This window comes from Leptonychotes weddellii, chromosome 14, assembly GCF_054177405.1.
Source record: "Leptonychotes weddellii isolate Sample4059 chromosome 14, ASM5417740v2, whole genome shotgun sequence".
NCBI lineage: Eukaryota > Metazoa > Chordata > Mammalia > Carnivora > Phocidae > Leptonychotes > Leptonychotes weddellii.
This window is the reverse complement of record NC_138382.1, coordinates 61849035-61869993: the sequence shown is the minus strand read 5'-3', so window position 1 is coordinate 61869993 and position 20959 is coordinate 61849035. Positions and strand designations below refer to the sequence as shown.

General features: G+C 43.5%; 1 protein-coding gene across 1 annotated transcript; it reads left to right on the top strand.

Moving 5' to 3' along the window:
- Positions 1 to 9338: 9338 nt before the first annotated feature.
- LOC102741283 (lipocalin Can f 6.0101-like) lies at positions 9339 to 18353 on the top strand. The gene is made up of 6 exons (XM_081804085.1): positions 9339 to 9431; positions 9793 to 9914; positions 10520 to 10710; positions 11598 to 11708; positions 12066 to 12167; positions 16969 to 18353. The coding sequence occupies exons 1-6, from the start codon at positions 9339 to 9341 to the stop codon at positions 17097 to 17099; spliced, it is 750 nt and encodes a 249-aa protein (XP_081660211.1). The 3' UTR covers positions 17100 to 18353.
- Positions 18354 to 20959: the final 2606 nt, after the last annotated feature.

Here is a 20959-nt window from a genome sequence, read left to right as displayed (position 1 = left end):
GGGAGGAATGAAGCGGGGGAAATCGGAGGGGTGGACGAACCATGAGAGAAGATGGACTCTGAAAAACAAACTGAGGGTTCTAGAGGGGAGGGGGGTGGGAGGATGGGTTGGCCTGGTGGTGGGTATTGAGGAGGGCACGTTCTGCATGGAGCATTGGGTGTTGTGCTCGAACAATGAATCATGGAACACTTCATCTAGAACTAATGATGTAATGTATGGGGATTAACATAAGAATAAAAAAAAAAGCCACTAAAATCATCAAGGTAAATAAAACAAAGAAAGGACAGAATAAAAAGTAAATATTAGTGATGTGTAAAATAGGCAATAGAAGTAATATAAGTCAGAATCCTCATTCTTTGGAAAAAATGGGGAAAAAATTAGACAACCACTAGTTAAGTGGGGAGGGAGAAGAAAACAAGACACTAGTGAAAAGTGTCAAAGGGATTGGACCTCAGGAGCAGGGCTGGCTACCTAATTTCTGGGGCCCAGTGCAAAATGAAAAGCCGGAATCCTTGTTCAAAAAAACCCAGGAAAAATGTGCCCCAAAAGGTCCAATAATAGAAGAGCTTTTCCCTTTTTGTGGTCTTCATTGTCATTTATTAGCATAAATTTTCCTTACCATCTTACTATTGTGCAATGTCGGCTTTAAGTGCAATAAACTGCATTCAACGCATATGTAGAATCACCAAAATTAAGCTGCTTTTGTAATTCATACATGCACATGGATTTCATTCTTCCAGAACAGTAGAAAAATGCCACACAAAACTAACTCACTTTTTATATCATTTCTTGACATGTGCACATTCCACCAACACTGTCTCCCTCCAGCTTCTTGATGAGTGAGTAAGGACCAAGAGGAAAAGGGACTCCATGTTGCGCTACCTTTTCTTTCCTGTCTTTGTCATAATTTTCAGCATCAGTAAATGCAGGGATCTAACTAGTGAAGGTTAAGATGCAGTTCCTTGGTATCGTTTGTATTTCTTACAACACCACTGCCTTCTTGCTGAGATGGAAGCGAGTTTCTCGTTTGAACAGAAAGCTTGGCCTCTTTTTGGCCGTCAGCACATGTACTTACTCAGCTGTACATAAAACACACTTCACCTTTCTTGAGTCTCACTGAGTTCCTTCCTACACACTGTGGGTCCACTGCAATCCTCTGTTCATGGGACCTGGGGAACGTCATAGGCAAATGAATAACGAGGAATGGCAGACATACTTATTGTGTGACTATCCTCTGTCCATGCACCTGTTCCATTGTCCCCTTGGGTTGCACTCCCGAGGAATGAGCCCTGCTCAGAAGCACGTGCCCCATACATTTGATTCGTCTGTTGGTTTACAGGTCAATCCCTGCTGCCTGAGTGCTGAGCAGAGCATGGATCAACTACCCACTGAGCCAGGTGCACTATGGGGCTGTGGGCTGTGTGCCGGCTCCCCGGAGGGTGAGTCTCCAGCCCGTCCAGGGCTACTTGCACGAAGAACATGAAGAGCAGGCTGGACGCGCAGGCTTCCCGACAGGTGGCTGCGCTGATGGCTTTACCTTATTTGGTCCCTCTTAATATGACTTATACTGGAACTTCGTAGGGTAATGTTATTAAACATCTTTTCTTCCAGAAACATCCATTTTCCTTAGAGTTACTTACTGTTTTGTAGTTTTATTTTCTTTATGTATCTCTCCTTTATTCATTAAGTATGTGGCGGAAGTGTAAATTGCCCTTTAATTATTTATTTTCTTCCTTTTCTTCCTGTTTTATCCTTCTCCTCCTCCTCCTTTTAAACTTGGAGACACAATCCTGGCGCTCTTCCCCCTCTCCAGTCAGGTACTGGCTCTTGTCTTAGAACGTTCCTTTCCCATTATTCGTGGATCTCCCTTTGCTTCTCTTGTGTACCACTTCGTGTGCACATCTTTCTTTTCTTTGCTTCCTTCCTCATTTTGTGACTCTCTTCCTCCAGAAACTTCCCGGTAAAATATTCGTGGAAGTGACTATGTTCAACTTTTCATTGGTGAAACAGTGTTGATCCTATTCCTACATTTGACTTGTTGTTTGGCTGGATTTTGTAAACTCTGGGTTAAAAATCACTTTCTCTCATGAGTTTGAAGTTATTTTGCCATCATTTTTGAGCTTCTAGTGTTTTTGTTAAGAATGCCATCTGATTTTGCACGTGACTTTGTTGTTGTTGTTGTTGTTGTTAACTCTTAGGTTCTTTTCTTCTCCAGTGTTCTCAAATTTAAGTGTATGATGTGCCTTAATTTTGGGTCTTTTCATTCACCGTCATATAAATCCACTGTATCATTTTATATTCCACCAACAATGTATGAGAATTCTTCCAGGTTTTGCCATTCTTGTTAGTTTCTAGAGATATGTCACTGTAGTTTTAATTTTAAAATGTAAAGAAACAACCAAAATATCAAAATATCATTTAGATTTGCCTCCTCCCCCTGCCAAAAAGAGTAGTAATATCCTTTCTTGGTTGAGGAATTTGGAAACCAGGCTTTCATATAGTGTTGCTGAAAGTATAAATCTGTGCAGGATTTTTGGAGGGCAATTATCTTTTCAGTAAATCTTCGCTTACTGTTTACTATGGCAGTCACTGTCCTAAGCACTAAGTCAAATGGGGAATAAGACAAAGTCCTGCCTTCGTAAGAAAAACAGATGATAAAATAAACACAAGGTTTTATATATCAATGCCACTGAGAAGAAGAAAATAAATAGGGTGCCACAAAGTGAAGATTGGAGGTCGGCATACCTAGGTGGCAGGGTCCTAGAGGGCCCTGCAAGGAGGTGATATTTCAGCAATTTGGATTCATATCTAAAGGTAAAATGTGCTTACCTCTTGACCAAGAGATTCCTCCTGTTAGAAATCCAGATCACAGAAACACACACACACACGTGCAAGGGTGTTCACTAGTGCCCCCCTCATCCCACTGCAGTGCATTCTAGCTCATAGCACCACGTCATCTTTGAAAACTGAAATCCAGTCATATCACTTCCCTGCTTAAAACTCTTCAATGACTTGTCCTTGAGACAAAATACAAACTCCTGCCCTTATAAAGTCCACTGTGGGCTGCCTTGGTGGCTTATCGGTTAAGTGTCTGCCTTCGGCTCAGGTCATGATCCCAGGATCCTGGGATCGAGCCCTGGGAGCCTGCTTCTCCCACTGCCTACCACTCCCCCTGCTTGTCCTTATGCTCTCTCTCTCTCTCTGACAAATAAAAAAATAAAATCTTAAAAAAATAAAATAAAGCCCAATGTAATCTGGCCATTCCCTATTTCTTGCTTCATTTTGTTTCATACCCTTTCTCCCTCTCTCCTTATGATCCAGCCACCCTGGTCTGTTTTCTGTTCTTCACATAAGCTACGCCTTTGCACATACGGTTCCCTCTGTCTGCAAGCTCTTGCCTAGATGCTTCCTGGGGTTGGCACATTCCCATCCTTCAGGTCTCAGCTCAGCTCACCTCCTAAGCATGGTCTTCATGACCATATAGTGGCTTGTGTTCTGTTAGCTTGGTTAAACTGAGAACTGTGTTTTCCAGCAATGCTTTCCCTGTATAGTTCCAGTTAGAGTTAGCCAAAAGAAGAGTGTGCATGAAATTTGGAAGTAAAGCAGTGGCCCTGACTCTCTGAAGGTCACTGTAGTCAGACAAGGTGATGGACAGATAGATGCAAAGGTGCCCAGCAGATTCCAGCTTGTACTTGACCTCCCTACCCTCACCTTGCCGTGTCTGGCTCTTCTTTCTATGTCCTTCTCCTGTTGAGCAACAGTCTCAGGCTCACCCTGCAGCAAGGGTGACGGAGGTAATGCAAAAATCCTCTGCCTTGGCCACAGGGAGGCTGAGGCTTGTGAAAGCCCTTGAGTGCATCCTGTAAACAAGAAAACTAGAGGGATCCTGTGTGCTTCTCTCCCCCAACACACACTGGGCAAGGTGGCTGTGTTGATTCCCATCTTGGGGAGAGAAAAGACTAGAAATTGGAAATGATCCAATTTGAACCATCTGGGGCAGAGTGTATTAATAATTTTCCTGTTATTTTCTTTTTTTTTTTTTAAAGATTTTATTTATTTATTTGAGAGAGAGAATGAGAGAGAGCATGAGAGGGAAGAGGGTCAGAGGGAGAAGCAGACTCCCCGCTGAGCAGGGAGCCTGATGCGGGACTCGATCCCGGGACTCCAGGATCATGACCTGAGCCAAAGGCAGTCGCTTAACCAACTGAGCCACCCAGGTGCCCTTTCCTGTTATTTTCGATACATAATTATCTGCGGTCTTTGATTGTTTTTCTCTTTTAAGAAACGTTGGCAAAATGTTCAATTGAGAGGATGTGAAAAGATTTGTAAAAGCATAAGCATTGTCTCTTCAGTTCCCAGAACTGATGTATTTTATCACTGGTGTGATTTAGTCTACTTACGTAGCTCCAGAATTGACATGGAGGTAGATCTTATTTTATTCTCACAGTGCTTGTTCTTAGAAATTAAACAAACAAACAAATTAAAAAAAAAAAAAAGACACTCTGGCATGAAACATCCATAGTAGGATTTTTAACATGCCACATAGCCAGAGTCTTACCATTCCTTTATTCTTTGTCACATTGAGCTCCTGCTTTGTGCTAGATGCTGTCCTGGGCATTAAGACACAGCAGGAAACAAGCAGACAAAAGTCCTATTCTCCAGAGCTTACATTCTATTCAGAGAGACAGACAATAAGCAAGCAACAAAATAAATATATAATAAAATTGCAGGGACTCCGTGCTATGGAGGAAAATAAAGTAGGGCTAGACAGTGATTTTGGGGAGAGCCAGCCTAGCAACAAGGTCGGAGAAACGTGTTTTAGGCAGAAGGAGTAGCAATTGCACAGGCCATGAGTTGGCAACAAGCTCACGTGTTCAGGCAACAGCAGAAAGACCAGTGAAAGTGGGAGCAGACTTGGACATGAGGCTGGGCTTGGAGAGGTCAACAGCGCAAGCTCTTTGGATGGTTTTCTAGGTGGGATGGGAAGATGGAGCTTTTGAGCTGTGGAGTAGAGTGATCTCATTACCGTTCTTCTAAGTTTGCTCTGGAAGCTGTGTAGAAAATTCGTTCGGATTAGGGTTAGGTTATGGATGGAAATCAACGAGATGAAGAGGCGAGCCAAGAGCTTTTGCTACATTTCTCAAATTTGTCGAAATAACAGACTTGCCAATTTTCAGAATGTAACCTGCACCAGTTCTGTAGTCCGCTGAGACTCTTCAGCTAAGAGTTGCCAATTATATTTGTATGTATGCATATGACAGAAACGAGCAACCATTTAATACTCCCGATGGCCGAAACCTCACAATGCACGCAGGATGCAAGGTAGCGGCAAGGGGCTGTTCCAGTGGGTCCGGGAGCACCAGAAGTGGGGCTGGGACGCGGTGTGGTCCTCTGGCTGGCCACCAGCGGGCCACACCGCACCTTGCTGCACTTCCGGTGCTTTTGGCACGGAATAATCTGGAAATTGCTGAAATGTTTGGAAACAAAAAATACTTCTCATAAGGAATTAGGAGATACTTCCATACCAAAAAGGAAAAATTCTTCCCTTCCATTCATGGCTTCAAGTGCAGAATCTGGTCACCAACACATTAGGATTTCCTCACTCAACACCAAATACAGGGCATTTTATAAGTGACCCAAGAGAGGGTTGACAGTCTACCAGGTGGTTGAGAAATGATTGGCCTACATCGTGACTCAGCGTGTGGGCAAGGGGCTTATGGAATCCATATACGAATGGATAACAATCCATTCATGGCCAGGTAGCTCGATTGAAACGAATTGGCTGACTGGAAATGGACTTAGTGACCTTGTCTTCAGTCATACTCTTTTAATTAGTTAAACAGATCACTCACTGAGAAAGCCAGTGAGAACATCAAGCCATGTTATATAATACCAAGACACTGTCAGTGCCAAGAAGAATAGGAAGAAACACAAGCTTATTTACTTTATGTGCCAGAATGGAATAATTTTTTGGTCCCTAGCACCCAGCGTGATTATACATTCTCTTGGTACCAACTCAAATCCAGTTCTAAAATATCCACTCCCTTTATGGATGAAAGGTTGCTTGGAGTTAACAGCATACCATCTGTGTCCTCTGGAAAGCAGATACTGAGACAGATTTGGGGTGTAAAAGGCTTATCATGGATTATATGAAGGGATATTTGTAAGTACTTATCTAATACTGAGTTCTTACTCTATTTCCGACATTAAAATATTATTTTTATATATCAGGCCCTTGGACAGATGATATTTGTACTGCTGCATCCTCATTGTAACTATTTGCCTTGGTAAGTGGATTCTGGCACAATCCCATCCTTGAACAAATGTGACTTTGAACAAGACCTTCTTTCTTTGATTACCAGATTGTTCCTAAGTTTGATGAAGTCTAAAAGCCTTAAATATAAAAGTTGCTGAAGCAGCTTGACCGTAATATAGCAGTTTGGATTCAGGTTTCATGTTTGAAATGTGGCTATATTATTGAATATTGGCTCTCTGGTCTTAAAGGATTGGTAGATATTTGGGGCCTAGGCAGTTCAGCCTGGAATCACTGGCTACCCTTAACAAGAATAGGACCCTACTCAGCTGATCCCATAAAAGAGAAGGTGCAAAGACTAGCTCCCCAATACAGTGGCAGAGGCCAAGAAATACCCTTCATCAATCTGCTCCCGTTGTGCTGATTGAGCCCGGCTCATTAGAGGTGCTCCTTGTCCCCTAGCATAAGGGCAGGGGTCCATTTCCCTGGGGCCCATAGGCTGGCAGGACAAATCAATTCTCAGCCCTTTCCCCACAAAACCTTTACTTCCCAGGGACCCTCTCTCTCCCTCTCCACTGGACTGGGAGAGGACTGACGTCTATTAAAGCTTGTGTTCTTTAGGTGAAGCTCTACTCATCCAAGGGAAGAAATTCTGGCTTTGCCCCTGGAGTGGTCAGTCTTTAAATGAATCAAATCACATTTTATTCTTTCCCCTTTTATTCCTCATCTTCATTACTATTAGCTATAGTACTGAATTACTATATATAAATATATCTATTTATTTATTTGCAGGTATTTTCTCCCAGATTGTCTCTTTCATTCTTTTGTGACTTTTGAACAGAACTCTTTAATTTTGTTGATGTCCTATTTGTGAAATTTCTGTTTTATGACTCAGGCTTTTGGTATTGTATCTAGAAAATCTTTGCCTAATGTAAGGTCATGGAGATTTTCTCCTCTGTTCTCTTTGAAAAGTTTTGTAGTTTTAGGTTTTCAGTTTATGTCTATGATCCATTTTGAGTTAATTTTTGCATACGATGTAAGGATTGAAATTCATCTCACTGAATGGATAGTCAATTGTTCTAGCATCATTTGTTGAAAATATCATATCCCCTGTCAAAAATCAGTCATTCATATATGTGTTGATCATGCTAATACAACGTGGCCTTTATTATGGTAGCTTTATTTAAAAATCTTGAAATAGAATAATGTTAATCTTCCAACTTGTTCATCATTTTTTCAAATTTGTCAAATTCTAGACCCTTTGCATTTTCATATAAATTTTAAAATCTATTTGCCAATTTTTAGCAAAAAAGTGCCTACTGGGATATTGATGTTGGTTAATCGAATGGAGGAAATAAAGTACACAGCCTTTGCCACCCATTCAAGGTCAGTTCTTCCATCTAAGGGGCAGGAAAACCCATAGCCAGCCCATAATGGCTAAAGTTATATAGACCTCAAAATACCAGTGCCCGGATAGTGGTTGAGCGGAATTAGGAATGGTCACAGGGCAGGAGTGACTTTTTTTTTAAAGATTTATTTATTTATTTATTTATTTGAGTGAGAGAGAGAGCGTGCGCACAGCAGGAGGGGGAGGGAGAGGGAGAGAGAATCTCAAGTAGACTCTGCACTGAGCGCAGAGTCCGACGTGGGGCTCGATCTCAGGACTCTGAGATCATGACCTGAGCCAAAATCAAGAGTGAGCCACCCAGGCGCTCCTGGAGTGACTCTTTAAATCGAGCTACAGATAGAATGCCACAATTCCTAGGTTCACTGCCTTGTGCCCAGCCCCTTCCATGACACCAACCTCTTTTTGTTTTGGGGGTGGTGCAGAAGGGGGCAAAGCACAAAGCATAAATGAACCATAGCTTTTAACAAGCCCCAGCTGGGGCCATGGGATCCTACTCAGCTGCAGTGCTCTTCCCACATCTTCATACCCTCCCTAACTTTCAAGACCTATGCCAAGTCCCACCTTCTCAGGAATAATTCTCTGACCAATATGTGCCAGACATTATTATGCTGAGGGTTCTACACACATCATCCCATTGAATCCCTACAGTAATCTATGAGGCACATATAATTATCCCCATTTAAAGGAAACTAAGGCTGAGAGAAGTTAAATCTGTCCTCGTGGCTTCAAAATGGCAGAGATAGGAAGGAAGCCCAGATCTACATGAACTCCAAAGCCGTGTTCTTAAGCCCTTACTATGTGATACCACCTCCCCAGTGTCACCCCTTTTCTGACCTACAATGGTTTGGACTTAGTCCCGCTCAGTTGGGTTATTTCATATGCTTGTAGAATCAAGTTTTCATTGAGTAGCATTTCCCCAACTCCATCGAAGTTTACTTGAAGGAACAGATGACGTATTGTACTTCTCTCTCTCTCTTATGGGTCCTATTGTATAGTGAGGTATACACAGGGATTAAACACTTTGTCCATTTATTGTGGGGGAAAGGGGAAACCACACTGGTTCAGAGAATAAGGAAAATAAATTAAAATATACTGAATACCAGAAATCATATTTCATTATTTCATTCTATCCTATTTTGATCAACTCTATTTTACTGTTTTATGGAAGGTACTATCATCTTTGGTAGAGACAGTTTCTTTGCTTCTGAAATTAATAACAATGGAGTGGCATGCCCAATTCTGCATACCATGTAAGTGGTGGAATATAAATCCCCTACACACTCTACTTCCCAGTTATAGTCCATTCCCACCACACATAATTGCCTTTCTGATTCCAAGCCAGATCCACAGTTAAATCTGGTTCCAAAAGGCAGCTGTTTTTTTTTTTTTCTTTACCACTATTTTTTTGCATATGTGTTCTGAGAAATTTAAGGCCACCAAGTAGATCTAAAAGAGATGAGATTGCCAAGTTTCAAAAGGGCAGGAACAATCCTTGGCCTCACACCAGTGAGTGACAGACCATTTCACAGAGTGGGAGGAGGAAATGTGGTGTCCCCTGGACAAAAAAAAAAAAAACTAGACCGGATATAAAAACAGAGGAGCTGGGGAGTGGAGCCACCATCAGGGACAGACTTCCTCTCAGTGACTGTGGGGAAGACGGTACCATCTCCTGCCAAGATGAAGCTGCTGTTTCTGTGTCTGGGGCTGATTCTAGTCTGTGCCCACAAAGAAGGAAATGATGTTGTGAGAAGAAACTTTGATGTTTCGAAGGTAGAGTAGGTAGAGTGTAGTAGCTTTGGACCTTGGGGATGGTTTGGAGGATTCTGAGGCAACATGGCCTTACCAGAGGGCAGGGGTTCCTTTGAAATACTAGACAAAAGAGGTGGTTTCAGACTTTCCACGAAGAGCAGTTGTCCTTTGTGAAAAGATGACAATGTTTGGGGACCTCTATTCTCCCTGGAAGGACAATGGAAAGAGCCCTAGATGTGGCACCAATTGACCTGAGTTCTAATTCCACGTTCATGTCACCATTATGAGGTCCAGCCCACAGGCCAGGGTTCATGGAAACATGTGATCCTGTAGTATTCCCTTCCCTCTTTTCTTACCTAATCATTTTACTGATTTATTGCAGATTTCAGGATATTGGTATTCCATTTTCAGGGAAAGGATAGAAGAAAATGGTAGCATGAGGGGTTTTGTGAAACACATTGAAGTCCTGAGCAACTCTTCTCTGTTCTTTAACATGCATATAAAGTAAGTGTGGCCTTTTTCACTTGGGAAAGGAAACACGAGAATCTGAGTATGGTGTTGGAACTCTGCGTGCGTGAGCACACGCACACGCACACAAGTGTACATATACATCCTGGGTCTGTATTCAAAATCAGAGCCCATTATCTCACACTGATCCAGGACCTGGAGAACCTGGGCTTTTTCTAGATTCAGAGATAAGAATCATGACATAAATAAATTAAAACAGGCGTAGAGGAGGTAAGGAGCAGAGAGTTTCAGAATCATAAGGAGTGTGGCATGGGTTTGGAGCACAGGATTTAGAACTAGCAGCCTATCTCTCTCTTGAACCTCTCTCTTACTAGCTGTTTGACCAAGAAACTTCCTCTCTTTCCACCCCAGTTTTCCCTTGGGTAAAGAGGATGATAATAATTCTCTTGTGGTGTTTTGCAAGGAGCATGTGAAGTAATGTTTGTAGAACACTTATCTGAGAGGTTGGCACATGGTGAGCCCTCAGCTAATTATCTAGCCAGGTGTTTGTAGTAATAGTGGGAAACAGTGGCAGAAGAACAGTGATAGAAGTCGTTGACTCATTCTTAAAGTATCACCTAAAGTGAAATAAGATAAATAAGAGCTCTTTGGAAACTGCACCCCCAAAGTGTTCAACAGTTAAGTGGAATCGGACACTCAGAGTGTGAGGGAGCTAGCCCGTCAGTGTCTCTGGGATGTCAGCTTATTCTGTTTTACAAGGTGGATGGAAAGTGTACTGAAATTACTCTGCTTTCTGACAAAACAGAGAAGGATGGTGAATATAGTGTTGTGTGTAAGTACATGAAAAAGTCTTTCTAAATTTTACTTCCAACTCCAAGAATTTACTAAACCCCAATATCTTCAGGATCTTGACTGATTCCTAATCAGTGTTTATGCACATGTTATAATGGGGGCCATCTAATAGGTAATATCCTGAATCAGGAAGAATCTTGGGTATAAAAACCAATGCCTGGCACATAATTCTACCATCAGATAAAGAAGGCAGTTTGGTTATATGTACCTCCAGCAAGAAAAGAAAATTGGCAGAAAAACAAGTGGCTGGGCAGCTTCTCATTCCCTGCCCACTTTTTGATGATGTCTGGTGGCCCATTGCCACAGCACATTGCTCAGGATATAACACTGGAGGGGTACCTGGGTGGCTCAGTCATTAAGCATCTGCCTTCGGCTCAGGTCATGGTCCCAGGGTCCTGGGATCGAGCCCCGCATCGGGCTCCCTGCTCAGTGGGAAGCCTGCTTCTCCCTCTCCCACTCCCCCTGCTTGTGTTCCCTCTCTCACTGTGTCTCTCTCTCTGTCAAATAAATAAAATCTTAAAAAAAAAAAAAAGGATATAGCACTGGGTATGGAATGCCAATGGGGCTTGGAGAGAGGACAGAGAGACATAATTGGCAGAGATGGTCAAGGGAGGTAGCTGAGTCTCAGGGAGGATGATAGAGCATAAGTTGCTGCTAAATTTTTCTACCACCAGTAGTCATTGTACCAGTATCACTTGGATGTTGCCTTGTGAAGCCCAGGGAGATGTAAATGAAGGCATTAGATATCCCTCTCTATCTCTTCCACGATATGCGCTTGAATTTGTTTTGTGGTTGAGACTAGGTAAAGGGTTTCCCTTGCTTCCCGTGGACCAAACAAGCTCTGAGCTGGTTCTGTTTCCTCCACAGATGATGGATACAATTTATTTAGCATAGTTGAAACAGACTACACTGACTATATTATGTTTCATCTTGTGAATTTCAACGAGGAGCAGCCCTTCCAACTGATGGAGCTCTATGGTAGCGTATTTTCGTGCTGACACTTATCTTGGGGTGTGGAGGGGGAGGAAGGAAGGTAAGCCTGGAGACAAACCTGTCCTCCCAATTTTATCCTGGAACGTCTCTGCTCGCCTGAAGACAGATGCTCACCTTTGGTAATCCCTCAGGCTCAGTGATGGGAAAAATGGTAACATCTCTCATGGTGCCAGAAGCATATCCTTAAGATGTCAAATTCAAGACAGGTTATAACCCATCCTCAAGACTTCCACCTAAGCACCCAATCAGTGCTGTCCATTTTCCCATCCATCAGGAGCCGCCCCCCCCCATGAGCCTCAGGGACATACTCAAGACACAACAGTTCTGTCACTCTTCCCACAGCCCGAGAATCAGACGTGAGTGAAGAAGTCAAGAAAAGGTTTGTGAAATATTGCCAGAGACATGGAATTGTTAAGGAAAATATATTTGACCTGACCGAAGTTGGTAAGTTTAGCTATTTTTGGTTTTCCCTTCTTAAATTCCCATGTTACTGAAGGGAAAAAAACAAAAAACAAAAAACAAGAAAAGGCAATACCCCAAATCAGTCCCCTTGTCTCACCCTGGAAAGTAAACTGGGGTCGGTGTCTGCATGTGCTCTGCTTCTACAGATCGCTGTCTCCAGGCCCGAGGCAGTGAAGAGGGCCAGGACTCCAGATTGGTGATCTCTGGTGGAGAGGGTGGCCCAGGGATGGGGGCCTTCCAGAAGTGTTAGGGGTTTGTGTCCAAAGAGGACAATGAAAATAATTTGGTAAGGAAGCTTGTGGGGAGAGCGTGAGAGGTGGAGTTGTAGGAGCTGGGTTCAGGACTCCTTCCTACCATGTGCTTTTGAACAAATGGCCTAAGCAATTACAAGGGGAACAATGATGTCTACCCTACCGAGTTACTGTGTGGACATAATGCTGGTGAAAGTAATTGATGACCTGCTAAAAATCATTAAGACTTAAATATTTGAAATGGGGAAAGAGTAAATAGGGTGTGAGTTTCATACTCATTCCTGAGTATTCATACACATACCTGTTTCTGTGTTCGTCGTCTATCTTCCATGCCCAGAAGGCCATCTCGCCCTCTAATTTATGGCAAACATTTCTTCCTTTGATCTCTGCATGTCCTTAACTTCTCATCTGGCCATAGAGCTGTCTGAACGTCTACTTGTCTTCTAAGCTGGAAAATAAACTCTGAATTTTCTCATCAGTTTCCTAGCTTAGATTTATTGTGGAGCTTCATTCAGATAATGTGGCTTGCATAGAGTAAGTATTTAATAAAAAGTAGCGATGGCTTTGCCGTTATCTCTCCATTTATCAAAAACTCTTTAGAACTTCTAGTGCTGAAGATGGCAGAAACAAGCCTAGCATCCTTCATTGCTTCCTTTCCTTTTTTCATAGATTCAGTTTGGGGAAGATTAAGATGAGATCAGCAACAGAAAAAAACAAAAAAGCATTTACTCATTGCCCCACCTCCCCTATTCTGGAAAATAACATAGGTTAGAATACAGGTTGATAGCTCCTTCTTCACCATCTGGCTCTATAACAGAAATTCTTTTTGCTCTCAATTCAATCCAAGAAGTGTTTAATACATTTCTGTGTTCTCTTTTTCATCTGCTGATTTAGAGCTGAGTGAATGCTTCCTCATCTGGGCTCCAGGATCTTCCCTTACATGGTCCCCACGCCATCTAGTAACAAGGTCTGTGACCTGATTTCCATCATTATCACTTGTGAAAGCATTATCTCTGTCTGCATCTTCTGGATCTTCCCTAATTGTCTAGGAAAACTCACCAACCAACCAAGAATGAAAGATTTTCTTCTAACTTCCAACTCTTTGCCATACCTAGGAGAACTCTACAATGAATAAGACCTTCCTCCACCTGGTCAATAAATGATTAGCCTTGCAGTCCTGTGGTTCATCTTTGTGTATATGAGAGATACGGGGCTGACAACAAATGAATGGCGGGCAAGGAGGGGGGTGACCTCCTTGTTTCTGAACCCATAATCCTTCTCTAGCTTCTCAGAATTGTCCCTGAGTTTCTCCCTCCTCTGCAGTAATTCTCTGTCCCTGTGAGTGCTGTTTGCCCTTGGATTTGCCTATTTCTTAGTGACCTGATAAGACAAACCTGCCCAGAGTCTGCCCCATCCTAGAATGCTCTTTTTCAATGGAATGCTGAGAGACAGATGCTGTTGAGCCTGCTACTGGCTCAACATGTTTCAGCTCACTCCCCATTTTTCAGCTTCTCCATGTCATTCATCCTAGGAGATGGTCAGTGTCCTTCCATTCTCTTGGAAAAGCTCTTTCAATCACGATAGTTTTCTACTGTGAACATATAGAGTGAGATTCCATTAAGTGTGAGCAATCCCTACCTTCTGCAGTCTGCACTTGGTACAGTCAGGAGATATCAGGAGGCAAAATGCTATCAGCCTCTCCTTTTGGGAGCTTACAGGCTTTGGGGAAAGGGAAATTAAAGATCCTCCTCCACTTATAAGCCTTTTGCAACAGCGTAAAAGTTAGCAAGACCCGGGTGGGGGTTGTCATACAAAAGGAATGACTCAGTCACTATGGACATAAGGGAAGGCGTTAGGGGCATGTGGCACTCCCCACATCCTACTCTGCCTCCGGGTCAGGAGAATAAGTTAGGTTCAGACTTACTGCTCCAGACTTAAGCATTTGGTCTGGTTGGCTGAAATGCGACAAAAGGCTATGTAGAAAGCCAATCAGTCAGGCTGAGAATTTTTTTTTTTTAATTGAAGTGTAGTTGACACACAATGTCACATTAGTTTCAGGTGTACAACACAGTGATGCAATAAGTCTATCAAATGGAGGAGCCCTCTCCCTGATGCCAGATCTCAAGAAAATCTAGGACCCCTCCTTTTTAAAGCATTTATTTATTTATTTATTTATTTATTTATTTATTTATTTATGTATTTATTTATTTAAGGGGGGGCAGAAGGAGAGAGAATCTCAAGCAGACTCCTCAGTGAGCACAGAGCCCAACCAGGGGGTCGATCCCATGATGCTGAGATCACGACCTGAGCCGAAATCAAAAGTCAGACGCTTAACTGACTGAGCCACCCAGGCACCCCTAGGACCCCTCATTTTTTAAAAAAGATTTTATTTCTTTATTTGAGAGAGAGTGAGCAAGAGAGAAAGAGAGCATGAGTTGGGGGGAGGGGCAGAGAGAGAGGGAGGAGCAGGCTCCCCACCAAGCAGGGAGCCTGATGCAGGACTCGATCCCAGGACCCTCATGACCTGAGCCATAGGCAGAGGCTTAACTGACTGAGCCACCCAGGCGCCCCAAAGGACCCCTCATTTTTAAATGTTAGCACTTAAGGGATAGAACAGCTGATACCCAGAGGCGCATGGTTTAACATACTCTTGAGAATGCTTAAGACATTACCAACAATAACAATGCAAGGAGGGCCACAATGATGATGGGAGACCGCTGGGTAGTGCCTCATGTCAGCCAAGAGGGAGGAACAGAAAGACCCTCTCTTGTTCTCAGGTCAAGATGGCAGCTTGAGCTCCCACTGAAACCTACCCTCCCACTCCAGACACTTTATGCAAATGAGTCAAGAAATGTTCAGGAGACTGGAAAGCAAGGAGTGAAGATATAGCAGATCAGAAGCAGAGCAGTCTTTCTGGAAAGGGAAGGGCAAGGAAGGGAAGGAAAGAAATGATGTGGGTAAACAAGCCAGAGCAGCACCGTCCTCTGGGGTCTGAGTACAGAGCTGGGTCTCTCATGCAGTGACTCATGCAGGGTTGGGAGAAAGTGTCACAATGGCCATGGGGTCACAGAAGGAAGCTGACTACCTGTGGCCTGCTAAGGAGATACCACCACCCATTTGAGAAGGAAAAAAACAGCCCCTGCTATTCTGGAACCAGCCTGACTCCCACCGCTAGGCTTCAGTGTTCTCACAAACTGGCCTGATGCTCACAGCTAGACCATTATGGTTATGCTATTAGACATAAACAATCTCATAAAACATCAACATCAGACAATGGCACTGAGATCATAAAAACAAGGTCATTTTGCAAATATGCCCCCTCTCTCTGCTAAAATGAGTGAATTCTTCTTTTTCCTCATGCTCATCTCCACTCCTTATAGATAAGATTTCTTAAGATAACCAATCAGACTTGCCCCTGCTTTTTTGACAGCACCCAATCTAGAGCTTCCCCAGATCCTCCCCAAATCCTGTAATGGGTTCTTCCTAACCCTCTCTTACTGAGATGCTCATGGTTCCGCATGGTGAGCACTCTTCCTCCCTGCAATAATGAACTCAGCTTGTTCAACTCCAGTATGTTCCTGGTGATCTTTGGTTGAAGCGTATTAACCTTTTTAGGACTAGAGCCCGGACCCACTCCATGCATGTGCTGCCTGGAATTCTGGGAGGCACCAAGCTAAATCACAAATGCAGGGTCTGGTTTAAGGCTGTGCATCCTTAGGGGCGAGGACACAGGACCGTCCAAGGAGTTTGGCCTGGGCAACTAGGATTGGAATTGCCGTTTTCTCTAGTCAGCTGGAGGAACCAGTGTAGTGGGGAAGGATAAAGAACTCAGTTTGGGACATTCCATTAGTTTATCTAGCTTGCCTGCTATTAAAAAGAACAACAAAAAAGGGGGGACCCTACCATAATTCAGTGTGGTTTAATGAAGACAGAATTAATTTCGCTCTCCCATGAACAATCTGAAGCAAGCATTCCAAGTTGAAGCAAGCATTCCAAGTTGGCTGGCAATTCTGTTCTTCCTATCTTGTTTCTCCATCCCTAGGACATTGTCCTCATCCGTGTGGTTAAGCTGAGTTGCAGGGAGTGAGAGAAAAGAGAATGTGGTGGAAACATGGTCTTATGCCCACTGTCCTCTGTGACCCCTGGATCTGGGAGGTTCTTCCTTGTTCATTGCACCGCCACCTGCACCCATATTCTGCTTGTCCAAGCTTGGAGAGATTATTTTGAGGATTAAAGAGTCACATGTTTTTTGCTACAGGCCAGACCTAAATTTCTTTTGGCAATGCAAATTCTTCAAAGATGTAGTAGGCTTCTGATGCATTTGGCTCTTGACTTCTCCTGTATCGAAAACCAGAGCCCCAAAATTCTTACTTAGGCACAGATTGAAGCCTGGAAACTCTGGGATGTTCTAAATCAGCCTTTATGCACTGCCCACCCCATATCCCTTTCTTAATCTAAAGGGGGCTACTTTGGCATATATGGCATATATGATCTACTGAGTAATCCTAATTTCTCTCCCCTAATTTCTTAAGGGGCCCTTAACCCCTTCTTTGCCAGCAGGCTTGCGACCTTTTATGGCACAGCCTTACGTCCTACTTATGTCCTCCGAAGACTAGACTGCCACTTCACAGCCACTGCTTCTAACTGCTTCACTCTGGGGTAAAGAAGCCATGACCCTCACTGGGATTCTGCTTTCTCACGAGCTCCCAGAGACGCCAATGCTGTGCCACCCGGGGAGAAGGGTGACACAGGTGAAGTGAAACTATTCATTTAACTTTCTTCAGTGCTTCTAGGCTCGGATTATTTTGTTCCACCTGGGTGCTGGAACCTCCCAGTTGTACCTCCCAACTCACACAGAGGGATCCTTGCCCGCGAGTGGTCGCTAAAATAGGTGTTTCTGTTAGAGGATGAGGGCTTACACCACCTCTTCCACCATCTTGCTGGTGTCAACCCAGGTTATTTCACCGAAAAGACGCACAGAGAGAAAGACGTTGAGTTCTCAAGCCTATTGAAACATTTTCTAGAATATCTAATGGAATCAGGGATCATATGAAAGATGACGGAATCAGCCACCACGAGGAGCTACGTTACTGCTTCTTGGTACACTTTGTTCAGGAACTGGAGGGCCAAGCTCACAGCCAATCCCACCATGGGATTCTCCGCCATGATAATTTAAATTCTAAGGTTTTTTTTTTTATTAGTTTCTTATCACCCTACTCTCACCTCACTGCCCATCAACACAGTCTTAGGGTCTGAAAACAAATTGAGTTAAGGAAGGGAAATAAATTTGCTGCAAAAAGCACCACTGAGCAATATTTCAAATGCAGACAAGTACGAATTAGGATTACTCAGTAGATCATATATGCCATGCTTCCTTCCAGGGGTTAAAAATATATGCGAGGAAACTCTGCTTGTGTATCAAAATACAGTGAGGAAACTCTATTTTGGCATCCAGCTGGGCAGGAGACATGGGTCCTGGATTTATTTTCTGTTTTGCTGTAAGAAATCACCACAGCACAAGTTTTGAAGGTCAGAAGATTGACACAGGGCTCACTGGGCCAAAACGAAGTGAGCCCCAAGATCATCTTTTAGGTCTTTTTTTTTAAAGATTTTATTTATTTATTTGACAGAGACAGAGACAGCGAGAGCAGGAACACAAGCAGGGGGAGAGGGAGAGGGAGAAGCAGGCTTCCCGCGGAGCCGGGAGCCCGATGTGGGGCTCGATCCCAGGACCCTGGGATCATGACCTGAGCTGAAGGCAGTCGCTTAACCAACTGAGCCACCCAGGTGCCCCGGTCTTTTTTTAGTTTTAAAGTTTTCTCCTTAGTAATCTTCTTGTGTATTCTTGGTTGTTGATTCCTATATGCTTTGACTGTCTGTTTTGGTTTTTGGTTTTTGTAACCACTAGTTGTTATGAGTTTTTGCTCGGTATAGAGAAATGTTACTGATTTTTATAAGTTGATTTCTTTAGCAAGCTTGATGACTTTTTTTATTAGTTACAATAAAATCAGTTCTAATATTTATGGATTCTGTTGGTTTTATAGGTGTATAGTCATATTATCTGCAAATAGTGTCAGTGTGTGTCTTCTAATCCTTACACGTCTCTCTCTCTCTCTGTCTCCCTTTTTTTCTCTCTTCTCCCTATAACATTAGCCAGAACCTCGGGACCACTTTAAACATTGAGACCATACTTTCTATACCAGGGGTTGGCAAACCATGGTCCATAGGCCAAATCCTTCCATCTGCCTATTTTTGTATAGCCCATGAACTAAGAACATATTAGGATCAACCCCAGTTAAGCAAAATGTTATCCCCCCAAATCCATTCTTCTAACCAATAGACCTATATTAAAACTAAATTGTGCTCAATATTATAAGTTTCATCAACAATGTGAAAATGTGCTTTCTGTATTATTATGTTAGTACCTATGTAATGTCTTCAGTTTTGCCTCTCGGCCCGCAAAGCCTAAAATATTTACTATCTGGCCCTTAAGAGAAGCAGTGTGCCAGCCCCCTTTTCTATACATGGCCTCTCCCCCGACTGTTATTTGCTGTAGCTATTTGTGCTGCATTTCCCCCCAAATAAACAAGCTTGTCCCTGCAGAGTGCCTGCAGTAAAATGGGCATTCGGTTACACGATTGTGGGATTAAGGAGCTATTTTCAAGCTGTCCTGTTACTGCTCTCCTTCAGATATCATGACTAACTTGAGCCTGAGAGGAGGAAATTTAGATAAATGCCAAATAAACTTCCAGAGTAAATATCAAAGCAGGACACCCCTGAGGTTATTTTGGGGTTTCAAGGACAAGGATGAAGGTTCCAGATTTCTACTCTTGGCTCAGAGGACTTTGTCATCTGATCCTCTTGTCCCAGGACAGAACTTCAGTGCAGACTGTGCTCCTGGAAGCCAGCCCATCGAGAAACTCGCTGTTGTTCTTAAAAATTAGCATTTCAGAAACACTGTTCTGTTGGTTTCAAAAAATGTATGATGGATCTGTTTTGATTATTAGAATAATAGACAATTACCGGCTAACCTGTTGGTGAGGATAGAGAACTAGAGTGCCGGGTGGTTCAGAAGAGCCTGGCCTGGGAGATGAAACCTGGTCAGCAGCACGGACACCATTATCCAGCGGCCAGGATTCCCACAACCTGACACAACTACCTTCATTCTCCACGTTTCTGTTAAGCCTGAATTTGTTATGCACACCATTTTCCTCAAACACCCCACGAGCAATCCCATCTCTGGACTCTTGTCCTTGCTGTTCCCTCTGTCTGAAATTCTCATCCCCCAGATATCTGCATGGCCCACTCCCTCACCGTCTTCCGGCCCCTGTGCGTCACCCTGCAGAGGACTCCTCCAAACCCCAAAGATCAAGTAGCACTCTTTCTCCACCTTCTTTGACTGGCCTCTCCTATTTATTTGTTTATTGCCTGGGCCCCCTCCCTCAAGAATGTAAGTGCCATGAAGTCAAGGAGGTGCTTTTGTTCACCACATTAGCCAACACCTGACACAGACGCCCCATGTTCATTGTCTTAATAAGTGGGTTTCCCTGACCTGCACAGGAAGGATTCGAGAACCCATCTTCTTCCTCCCTTGTCTTGCCCAAATGTTTTCAGGAGAGTGTCTCTGTTCAGACAGAAGAATGTGGGACCTTTGGAATTTTACCCATTGGTGGAATTGGAGAGATGGGAAGGAGATTGCTTCATAAAACACTGGGCTCTTGGAAGGGGGCCTGGCTGTCCCTCACACACCCAAGAAGAGCAGGCCTAGGAATCAACCTCTGAGAGAGGAAGAAGGGATCCATTCATGACCCACCTCCCCACCTCCTACAAGGTGGCCAGAGTGCTACCTCCCTGCCATTTCTGTCCAGCCCCCCGGGGGGCTCGAAAGAAGTTGAGGTTCAAGAAATTAGTGAAATGGTAGGCAGAGACTTGGCCCGATAGAAGGAGATGAATGTTTCTGAAATGTGATCCAGTCTTCCGAGTTGAGTCGGGGTGGCCTGAGGGCACCAGAGGTCTCTGTATCTACAGACGAAAATGGAAGAGCAGCTCTGCAGGGCTCAGAAGAAAAGGAGGGACTGAGTGTGTGGGGAGCTGGGGGCAGCCTTTATCCCTACCTTACTATCTCCCTTCCCTCAAATCAGCTTGGCTGGTTTGACTCAGACTCTTGCAGCACATACGTATATGAGCCTTCACTCAACAACAAAAAAAGAGATTGCTACATTAGCAGTCATCTTGTGTGATATTTATATTGCTACGCCTCTTCCCCAAACTGACAGTGGGGCCCACATGTCCACATTCCCTTAGGGCCAGGAAAAGTGCAGAAGCGTCTCCATCTCTGAGTTGCCATTCTCCATTCACCTTCACTGTACTTTTTTCATCTCAGCTCTAAAGCAAGGAATATAACAAGAATCCACGCATTTCTTCCCCATCTATAAAAGGGGAATAGTAAGAGTAACATCTAAATAGTAGATTGTTGTAAAGATTAAATTAGTTAATACTGCAAAGCGTTTAGAACAGTGCCTG

Bases quoted from the DNA above. Each gene is read 5' to 3' on its own strand.
- LOC102741283 (XM_081804085.1), top strand. From the start codon at position 9,339: ATGAAGCTGCTGTTTCTGTGTCTGGGGCTGATTCTAGTCTGTGCCCAC. The intron at 9,915-10,519 runs GTAAGTGTGGCC...AAGATAAATAAG, and splicing joins TTCTTTAACATGCATATAAA to AGCTCTTTGGAAACTGCACC. The intron at 12,168-16,968 runs GTAAGTTTAGCT...TAATTTCTTAAG, and splicing joins ATTTGACCTGACCGAAGTTG to GGGCCCTTAACCCCTTCTTT.